The 11,721-nt window shown below is 34.7% G+C and overlaps 1 protein-coding gene across 1 annotated transcript; it reads left to right on the forward strand.

Moving 5' to 3' along the window:
* The first annotated feature begins 569 nt into the window (after positions 1–569).
* LOC130470040 (uncharacterized) lies at positions 570–1,734 on the forward strand. Its single transcript, XM_056839601.1, has 2 exons — positions 570–962; positions 1,054–1,734. Exons 1-2 carry the CDS (start codon positions 570–572, stop codon positions 1,732–1,734), a joined length of 1,074 nt encoding a protein of 357 aa, XP_056695579.1.
* The last annotated feature ends 9,987 nt before the right edge of the window (positions 1,735–11,721 follow it).

The following is an 11,721-nucleotide window of genomic DNA, read 5'->3' on the forward strand; positions in this document are numbered from 1 at the left end:
AGTATAGAAAAATATATTAGAGAGTTACAAATCCAGCCGGTGGGTTTTTAACTCATACCCACCGGCCAGAGACTATTTTGCGGAAGCGTAGAATCAATCCAAAATTATGGATAGCTCCAATACCATGTTTAACTACTGAGAATAATATTGATGGGTGATATTATGACTTAATGGCTTAATCATAACTTGGTTACATCAATGTTACATCAATCTATAATATTCGATTGGCAAGAGTGCGAGACAGTGGGGTATGAGAAGGATTTCCCATTGAAAAAGCATCCATGATTTTGAAATCTCGTACTTAATGTACAAGTGATAAGATGATAACCTACGAGGGCCACAACTTACGAGTTACGACTGTCCACACAATTAATACGATGATGTTTATACAAAGCATGTCTTACTTTAACATGTTTGAAATGGGAAACATGTTTTCCTTTCAATGGGGAAGACGTACCAAATATTTCCAAAAAAAAGAAAAAATAAAAAAAAAGACAGACACGGAACTACACGGAACTACCTAGCTTCCCTCTCTCTCCCTCCGTCATCTCTTCTTCTCACCCGCCACCATGCCAGACTCTACGTTCGACGACAAATCCTCCGATGGTGGCTCTTCTTTTCATCCGGCTCTCACATTCTCTAATATTCGGAATCATGTTTCCATTGTTCTTGAAATGGAGAATGTGCAGTACGGGACATGGGAGGAACTCTTTAAGATCCATGCTCGTTCGCACAAGGTGCTCCACCATATCATCCCTCCACCCATCGGTAAGGAGAAGCCGGCTCCGCAAACGGATGAGGAAATTGATTTTTGGTCCACCCTTGACGCTACGGTGCTTCATTGGATATATTCCACCATCTCTAATGATCTTTTGAATACTATTATGGAACCAGAAGCCACGGCCATGGACGCATGGGACCGATTGCGAGACATCTTTCAAGATCATCAAAATTCACGGGTCGTAATTCTCGAACAGGAATTAACTACAACCCGTATTGATGACTTTCCCAACGCCTTGCATATTTTAACGCCTAAAGACCATCTCCGATCAGCTAAAGAATGTCGGGGCTCCGGTGGCGGCTAGCCGCTTGGTTCTTCAGTTGGCTTCAGGCATCAATGAGGCGTACAAGCATGTGGGCATCAATATACGACATGCTAAACCGCTTCCTCCCTTTAGCGAGGCTCGCTTCTCCCTTCTCCTGGAGGAACGAGAACTCGCCGCCATGGCTATGCACGGTGGCTCGTCGGCAATGGTCGAGGCAGATGAGGTGGCAGCCTCGACAGATGGGTCAGGCTCACTTGGGTCGCATCGCAACAAAAATCGCAAAAACAACCGCCATCATTCCGGCAACAAAAACCGCAGAGGTGGCCGGAATTCTGACGGTGGTAAAGGGGGGTCAGGTTCGGGCGGTGGCAGGCATGGCGGTGGCCGGAATTCTGGAGGCGGTCAGGGCAGTGCAGCACCTCAACTTGGCTCGTGGCAGTGGGTGCCCAACTATACACCCCCTCCACCTCCATGTCCCATTCCTGCACAAGGTTGGGCCAGGCCAGCAACAGGCCCAACTCGTTCATCTGGCCAGCAGGGGGTTTTAGTCCCACATCCTCAGCACGTGTATGCAGTTTTAGCCCCAACAGGTTCATATGTTCAGATATTAAGAGCTAATCAAAATATTTTACAAGCGGGTCGAATCAGTTCGAAGCAGTTTATAAATCATATTTATATTGTTATATAAAGAGCTAATCAAAATATTTTACAAGCGGATCGAATCAGTTCGGATATTATGAACTCTGAATTTTTATGTCGTCATATTTGAACTCGAATTTTAAAAATAAAGTATTATTAGTACGGAGTAATAATTTATAATATTAATTAATAGTAACATAAAAGGTATAATTGTTAATATAAGAAATAAATAATAAATAATTTGTTAGTTTTTACAGATATTTCATGAAATACCCCCGTGTTTTGAAGTAATTCACCAAATGCCCATCAAGTTCCAATAATTCACCAAATACCCCTGACAATTGACTTAATGCCCCAAATACCCTTACTGATAACGGTCTGTTAGTCCGCCGTTAGCCTAGTTTCATAATTCACCAAATGCCCCTTTTTAAAAAAATTATTTCACCAAATACCCCTATTATTAAACTTATTTCACCAAATGCCCCAACCTTCAAAATAGTTATTCTGATGTTCCAACGGCTAGTTTTTTCGTTTGAAAATTAGTCGTTGCTTATTGTTTGCTTATGCCTTCTTGATCCACTAAAGTCGTGATAATATCTAAAGGCTAATTTTGAACAAACGTAATACGAAGAGAAAATAAAAATGTTGATTGTGTGTTCCACTCAATACAAAGCTACGCAATTTATAGGTATCAAAATAACAAACTAAGCCTTATAATAAAGGAGAAAGATACTTATGAAATGAATCCAAGCAACAAAGAAAATCATGTTCTGATTAACGAGTGGATATCTTGAAATGACAATTTGTACATTAAACCCAAGGCATAATCCAAAGAGAAGCTAGTAGGAAACTTATTCCTGATTTACAGTTACGATGCCAATTATGAGCTTTGGATCTATTGATGTTACAAGGAAATTTGATAAGCATCGACTCATCGTACACAAATTCAACTCCACTGCTTCAACCCAGGGACGGGAAACACTTGAGGAGAATCTCAAAACCAGTTTCGAGTTCCTGTTCTAATATGGTCAGTGGAGGAACCAATCTCACTATTTTCCTTTTCCAGCAGTTAATATTAACAATTTAACATTCCTGAATTTCGACAAGCATCAACTAGCGGACCAACTTGTACATCCAACTCTATACCAATAATATGACCCTGCCCTCGGACTTCTTTCACATGTTGTTTGCCTCCCAATTTCTTTGCTACGAGTTCTCCGAAGTCTTGACCTTTCTTTGCTAAAAGTACTTGCTTGCTCTCTTGAGTCCTAAGTTCTGCCTGTCCATCCCAAACCAAGACATAAATAGGATTAGCCTTTCTTCATTTCAAAATCAAAGTAAGATGCCTTCTATTGACATTACAGTATCAACTTTTTCTTCATTTGCTTCAAGTCCTATTACATCTTACTGTTTCCCCTATTTTCAGTACTTTCTCCTTCGTCTAAGCTTCCCCTGTATTGTCCTTCATGCTGCTGCCCCCTGTTTTCTTGCTCAACTACTCCCTTGCACCATCTTAGATTGTTGCAAGGATCACACTTGTAGTACAACCTTTGTGGATTGAGTGTTGTATCGGAGCTTCAGATGACAAATTTCCTATCACAATATCAAAATTGGTTAGGTACTCTAATATATGTGGACTCATTGTGTGTGGATGATATGAAACAAAACTCATGACACAAATCTAATGCAATTAGCAAAGCAAAGAAAAACAACATCTAAATTACAAGAAACATTCAGAAAGTGGGTTTTTATAGCCAAGCAAGACCAACAGCTACTTTTCAAACGAAAAAACTAGCCGTTGGAACATCAGAATAACTATTTTTAGGTTTGGGGCATTTGGTGAAATAAGTTTAATAATAGGGGTATTTGGTGAATTATGAAACTAGGCTAACGGCGGACTAACGGACCGTTAAAAGTAAGGGTATTTTGGGCATTAAGTCAATTGTCAGGGGCATTTGGTGAATTATTGAAACTTGATGGGCATTTGGTGAATTACTTCAAAACTCGGGGGTATTTCATGAAATATCCGTAGTTTTTAACTAATTGCATTTTAATACTCACAATCAACTATTATAAATATTCTATGGCTAAAAATTTGAAAATAATCTAATAAACTTTAAATCAAGTTTAAGGTTCAATAAGTCTTATACGTTTCTATAAGATTGATCCTACAAGATCCTATAAGCTCAGATAATTTCAGATCCTATAAGTTCAACAGAACACACCCTTAATGTACATGTTTAAAATATCATATCTACTTTTTACATTTGTTGGCTACACAAATTCTTAAAGGTGACAATAAATCTTTATTCCATAAGGGAACTCCTGGGGTCATTATGGTAAATGATCTTTTGGTGTCCCCCTATAGATCGAATAGTCTATATTACCCTCACTCAAGTTGAATTTATCACATTAGATTACACTAGTATTATATGCACGCGATGCGTGCGGGATTATACACAAACTAAAATTATAGATAGATGTATTGTCACAAACCAGACCAAATTACATAATTCGTGGCAATTTTCTTTAAAATAAGAAATGAACACAATTTACTCAAATTCAGTACTAAAAAGTAAAAACAACTAAAACAATTCAAAATTTGCATCATATTACTTAATTTCTTCTCTCGTAGATGTTTTTTCCCGAATTGTTGATTCTGCTCCTTGATGCGTCTCAACTTTTGATCGAACTCGAAAAAATCAGAAAAGTTCAAAAATTCAGAATATAATCCCCAAAAATTCAGGAATTAAACCCGAAAAATGTATCCAACCCGAATTTCAATCAACCAACGCAAGTATAAGTTCAAATAAGCATATGTACTATTTATTTTAACAACAATGTCATTACCTTTCTTATTTTACCAAATTAATAAAACCAAATTTCTCTTTAAAAAAAATCTATTCATAATTGCCAAAAAAAAAAAAATCTATTCATGAATATAATCTCTTGCTATGAAGACATAATCTAACATCCAACACTTGATACCTTTGGTTATAAATATAATTGACATAATTGACATATATACAGTTTTGACTATCGAAGTACTATCTCCGCTTCATTCTACGCTTAATAGTTACACTTACACATTTGAAGTATTATCATGAGGAAATGATGTACCATTTTAAGGCACCATACCTCGTGCTCTGAAATTGAGATCTTCCCCAACACACTCACCCTCTATGCAGTTCTTGAAAAAGAATTCATAGATGTAAATAGAGGTGTGCAGTTTCGGATATCGGATCCTATCCGATCCGATACGAAATTACAGATATCCGAAAATTTTGGATAGGGAAATTGTGATCCGAATCCGATCCGATAATTTCGGATATCCAAAATTTCGGACCGGGTATCCAAAAATCCGTATCAGATCAGAATTTTAAAAAAATCAGAATATTCGTCAACATCTGTTGCCAACTTGCGTGATTAGTTAATGAAAATGGCATGTCTAATTGTCAGTAGTTCATTTGACAATGGTGTTTTGAATTGCAACACCAAAAGAACCCATTTTTACAAACCCAAATCAAAACGAAAATGTAGATCAAAGTGAAATTAAATCCAAATAAGAACAGTATACAAACTACTCAATTAAATGACTTAAAATAGTGAAAACCAGAAGCCTTTTTCCTAAAACCATAAAATGATTTATGCAACTACTTAGAAAATAGAGAGTTATACTCGTGACTATATTGTTGTTGTCGTCGGGTGGATGAGAGTGGGATGGTGATGGTCTGACGGATACGGTGAGGCTGTGAGCGACAGTGAGAGTGGTGGTCGGTGAACGCCTAGGCGGCTGGGCGGTACTGGTGGGTGGCTGAGTGAAATTAGGGTTTACTACTTTACTGGTCTAGCTAGAAAGAAAGCGGAGAAGGAGAATAGAGAAGGAGAGTTGAGTGAGAGTAAGAAAGAAATGGAGGCCCAAAAGAAATTGTCATATATTTTTTTATTTAAAACATTTCGGATATTTCGGATGTCCGATAAGGGAAAAATCTTGATCCGTATCCGATCCGAAAATTCGATAATTTTTTCGGATATCCGATCCGAAATATCAGAAACCTTAAATTCGAATCTGATATCCAAAATTTCAGATCGGATAACGGATTTTCGGATCGGATATTTCGGATCGGATATTTTTGCAAACCCCTAGTTGTAAAAACAAAAGTAATCTGAAAAATTAATATCGTGCTTAATATGTTTTTGACCGTGATTTTTAATCTGGTTTGATTTCTAATTACAAACCAAGAATCAAAACCACTTGGGAATTTCATCAAACAACTGGTGGGAATAAATATTTAATCATCAAACACCTAAAAATAGCGATCGAGCAAAAACCAGGAAGCAAAATGAGCTTAAGAATGGTAAATAAAGCAAAAAGAGGATGGAAATGAAGAAAACATCACATAATTAACAAATAAGGGTAGCTAACAATGGATAATAGCAAACAGTCAAATATAAATTGTTCATGATAAATCTCTGTTCTATAGAGAAGAGGGAAGGAAGGTGAGGGAAGGAAGAAAGACGCACCAAAGAAAACAACAGTCACTTGAAGCGGTAGAACACTGGTGAGTCGGGGTGACAGATTGACAGGGAGAAGGGAAGTTAAGACGACAAATTCAAACAATGTTCAAATCAAATCACAAGTTCTAACACAGAGGAAACAACACCGGTACCGTAACTCGGAACAAACTAGGCCACCGCCGTTGACCACATCCGAGTCAGAGCTAGACCTGTTGGCTAAAAGCGCGTATATCAAGGACTTAGACCCACCCACCACCAATGGCAGGTTCCCGCGGGCCGCGATTCCATAAATGACGGAGGAAGATCGAGTTCGGTATTGAGCCAGAGTCAACTCTCCATGAACCTCTAATTCAATCTCGTCGATTAAATGGTGAGTAACGCCGAGTCGTTCCTGCCCTCTGTAAACTTGGAACGCCGGCGGTTTCCTTTCCCTCTCCTCTGCACGTTTTTATTTACTTTGATTTAGGGATTGGTGGTCAATTAGGCAATTAGGCTTCAAAGCAGACACAATTACGCTTTCAGGGGACACGAAAGGTGAAGATGTGGGGGGTACTGTTGTCAATTCTAAGGGGGGCCAGAAACTCTGGAACAATCCAATTTCCAATCAGCCATAGTTGAAATCTTTTAAATAAAAAAAGTTACAGTTTCTCTGAAAAGGTGAAGTTGTAAGCCTATCAGCAAGATAGCCGCAAAATAAACACTTTTACAGGTTACACCATCTATAATACTACAAAGTCCATCTTTTGCATGGATTATGTGTACCCATAATTTATTTATTTTTACCTCAATAACAACAATATTGTAGGAATGACGAAGTTTGTAGAAGGTCTACAATGAAACTACGTAATACATACAGGTATGTGCTCTCCAGAATGTCATTTTCGGTGTCTGATGGCTTGGATTAAAGAAACTCAAGTTGGTGATAATCAAAGGTCAACAATGAAACTACGATAATTCATAATGTTTCGAATTAGAAGCACTGAAATTATAGACAATTACCTGGCGATGTTGTCTATCTTCGGCTTTCGGCTAAACCATTTTCGATTTCATACCATCATAAACACCATCATAATCAAATACGGAAGGGTCTTCTTCTAGCGCTTTCTTGTACTGATCCTCAACCTACAAATAAATGATACACTTTTCACCATTAATTTCACCCCAATTTCGTAAAATCACAAAACCCAAAGAAATTAAGAGAGGGAAGGAGCTTACCTCTTTGAGGGACCTCTTCTTAGCAGCTTGACGAGAAATTTCTCTTTCCACATCGTCGTCGTTGAAAGCAAGGGGTTTGGGGACCAATGGCCTGGGCTTGTTGCTGATAATTCAAGACATGTTCCCTCTGCGCACAATTCAACAAAACTATCTAATTAGTAAAAATATGAACTATCTTAAGAACATTTTCTAATTGGTGCACCAATAAATCATATCCCTGAAACTGAAAGCAATTCAATGATAAAAACATCAACAAAGCAATAAAATGGAAAATAAGAAATTAAAAACTAACACATTCAAATCCAATTCAGATCTTAATAGTGCAGAAAATACCTGCATAGCAATGATCCAATTGGGGCAGTTGGACCCATATGTTCCACGTTGAGCCTCCTACAACCAAAAATTTATGCCAAAAAAATATTCATTAAGGCTAACTGTTGTCACCTTTTCAGTTCAAATTAGTGACTAATAAAATTCGGACTGTAACTTCTAAATTACATTATCAATGGGACTATTAAATTCGGAAAGGAAGAAACGATAATGAAGTAAAATTGCAGAGTAAAGTTGAACTCATTGGATTAACTCCACATTTCTTAATAGCTGAGCCGATTTAAAGCGCTGAATTTAAAAAATAAATTAGGAACAATCAATTCCAGATCAAAAAATGTAATAAAAAAAATTATAATTAAATATTATTACTCAAATTTAGAAAGAAAGGGAGGGAAAAGGGTGAACCTTTCCATAAATGATTTTACGGCAACCCAACAAATTATTATTGGGATTTTTCTGCACGGATTTGCTGAAACCAACCAATCTAGAAATTAAACATTCTTCTTGAAATTAAATAGTTTTTGAGATCTGTAAACCTTTAAATGTAAATAAATAAAGTACTTCTATCTTACAATCAAGAGGCAAATGCGAGAGAGAATAAGAAATAAAACGCCGATGAAAAATGGGGAATTAGCAATTACCTGTGGAGATTGACGAAAAACCTGGCGGATCTCCAACACCCCTAGAATGTTACCTACCCATCGCCATCACCTCCCCTACTAATTTACCTAGCCATCTCCATCGCTATCGCCTCCCCTCCTGATTTGCAATTTGTACTTGTTTGCTCAGACTTTGAATTTCGACGGTTTCCATGGTGACTGGGGAAGAAGACAGGGAGGTTTGGGAGGTTTGAGAGTTGCATAAGTGGTTTGAGGCCAGAGAAAACGATGATGGAGTTGAGAGGCCAGAGAAAACGATGATGGAGTTGAGAGGAGAGAGAGGGTGTGCGATCAAACTCAGTGAATAGGGTTTGGAATGAAAGTTGGGGGTTAGATTAGGAGTGGGGGTATTTTCATAAATTTCTAAGAGGACACGAAGAGTGTATTTACCTATATACCCCCAACTCTTGGCGTATATAGTAGAGATAAATCATAAGGAAGGAATCAATGGAATGAATAAAGTCAAAATATTATTAATTAATAATTAATGCTTTTATTATATATGTTAAATATTGAACTGAAATAGAAATATAAACCTCAAAATGGTATCGTTTTAGAGTACCACAACAGTGATGAAAAGAATTAGAAAACAAGAAACAAAACATGCATAATAATTTTGAAAATAGCAAACTTCTTAATTAATTTTATTTTAATTTTATCTTACAATTGTCCTTTAGGGGTTATAGTTTAAGATCTTATATTTTAATGTTTTAAGTGGTAGCATACTTGATTTTTGTAACATATTTGGCCGGATTACTCCATATAAGGTATTATTTGATTCTTTCACATTTATTAATCTGAAAATAATTAATAATTAGTTTGTGCCCGTGCTAATGCACGGGATATTTATTATCGTGTAAGTTATTATGAATAGTAATTTGATTTTTTAATGCTATATTTGTAATTTTCTTATTATAATAGTGTTATGCACGCGTCACATCTTAGAGATTTTATGTGAACACTTTTAGTCCTAATAAAATTATGCTTCTTAATAAAAATTTCCATCAGAATTTATATATATTCATATTTTTTATGCACATTATGCTTACTTGAGATTTTATATGAACAACATAACTTTAATCCTAATATAATCATATGGTTATAACATAAAAGATTATTTATTAAACGAAATTATTAATATACGGAGTACATGATATGTTTTTCAAAAAATTAAGAAATAATATTACAGGGTAGTAAATGATAGTAAACTCGGAGTTATCCCGTGTAATTTGATAGATGATCTAGTCCTGGTACTAAAACAATGATGGTTTAAGAGAATTTAATGGGAAAAGAATAATAATCAAGAATAATGGTCAACAATGTGTATAACGTAAATTAGTTAAATGACTTTTTACCCTTGCAAACGCATAACTTCTTAAGAATTAAAAAATGAAAGAGAATTGAAGAAAAGATCATATTTTACCAAATACAAAAAGAATTAAAAAATTTAAATAGCTTTTTAAAAAAAAATTATCAACTAGAAAAACTATCATTTTATAAATATTTGCTTCAAATTAAACCCCTCTCAAAAATAGGTACTAACGTACTTTAGCTTACCAAAGATTCCAAACATTTATAAAATTCAAAAATAAATGGAGAATTCATGTTTATTTTAACGTTTTAAATCGTGATTTGTGCTTATATTTTAAAGTAAAATTGTTCTGTACATTGCCAAAATTTAAAATTCTTAGGTGCACGGGGGTGCACCATGCACCCAATTGTATTTTTATGTACCCAATGGTATTTTTATGCATATTGGTGGTCTCTCTCACATTTTCTCCTCACTTGGTATTCATGTACTCCGTATAAGGGGAAAGCGTGTAAGAGTACACAATACACTTGGGTGTACCTTAGATATGTTAGTCAAACTTAGGTAAGCGGTTTGGTTTTGTCTAATTCACATTTCAAAAAAAAAAAAAATTCAAAATTTGATTTTTCTCTCTTAAAAAACATGTAGCATTACCTACTTAATGTATATCATTTCCTACACACTTGTTCTTTTTTTTTTTTTTTTTTATAATCTGCCATATATTTATTTTAAGTTTATTTTGGAAATTGTATTATTTCTTCCCTATTGTTGATGCTTTTAGGCTTATTTCGGAAACTTTGACTTTAATTAAGTTAGTAACTATTTAAGGTATCTTATCCTTATTTCTTGCTTGATTGGTGCGTAATTGGATGGTTTTCTTTTGAGTGAGTTTGATGTGACATATGGCATGGCATGACTGAGAGGGGAGTATTGGGAGTTTGCTATCCTCTCATAGTATAGCCCACCACTTTGCTTTAATTATATAGATATAACCTTCTTTTTAAGGAAAAAATATCAAATTACCTATTTATCTTGATATTTTGCTAAATATCTCTATTATATAAAGAAACTCTCGAAGTAATTATGGTAAATTATCTTTTGGTGCCCCCATAAAATAGACTATTATATTCCCATCATTTAACAATTTAATTAAAATAACTAATTTTTACGCGAATTGAAATTAATAAAAAAAACTAAATATTTACTGCCAAATAACCAATTAAAAAAACTAAAGAAAATCACACATGAAATAACTACATGGAAATAATTGTGCAATCATACAAAAAAATTCAAATAATTATTCAATGATGGCTATGAAAATAGGAAAGTCTAATGCAAAAATGCCTACAATCTTTTAATCTCTCATTTTTCTATAGGAAAATAATTATACAACCACTTTACTTTGTATTTTGAAACAAAAAGAACGTAAAAATGCATGTGATTAGACAAGTATATTGCATGCAAAATAAAAAAAAAGTAAAACACTACTCGTATTTTATATGTTTATTTTATGTACTTTGATACTACTCCATACAATTTAGATTTTTCGTTATAAATATTACATTGTTAAGTTTCACTATATATTTAGATGTTTTTAATAGAGATAATGTCAAACTTTCATCTAGATAACTTTGTGAACAATTTTAATATATTTTTTTGATAGAATGAACAAATTTTTTTTTGATAGAATTGTGAACAGTTTTTCTTACCTCTTGTTTGAGGTCATTATGTGTATTAAAACAATTTTCAATTTGTATATAGACTACATACTTTCGCACGCATCACGTGCATATAAGACTATCTCTATTATACAAACAAACTCATGAGAACTTTATTGTCCACCTAAAATATCGATAATACCCTTATTTAAAATTCAAATTGTTAAAAAAATTATACGGAGTATAATATAACATTAATTGCATATATAAAACCAAAAGTTTAAAAATGTTCTTACGCATCGTGTGTATATAGTATTAGTAGTGTATAACAAAGTAAAAGTTGACTC

Source organism: Spinacia oleracea, chromosome 3 (genome assembly GCF_020520425.1).
Source record: "Spinacia oleracea cultivar Varoflay chromosome 3, BTI_SOV_V1, whole genome shotgun sequence".
Lineage (NCBI taxonomy): Eukaryota > Viridiplantae > Streptophyta > Magnoliopsida > Caryophyllales > Amaranthaceae > Spinacia > Spinacia oleracea.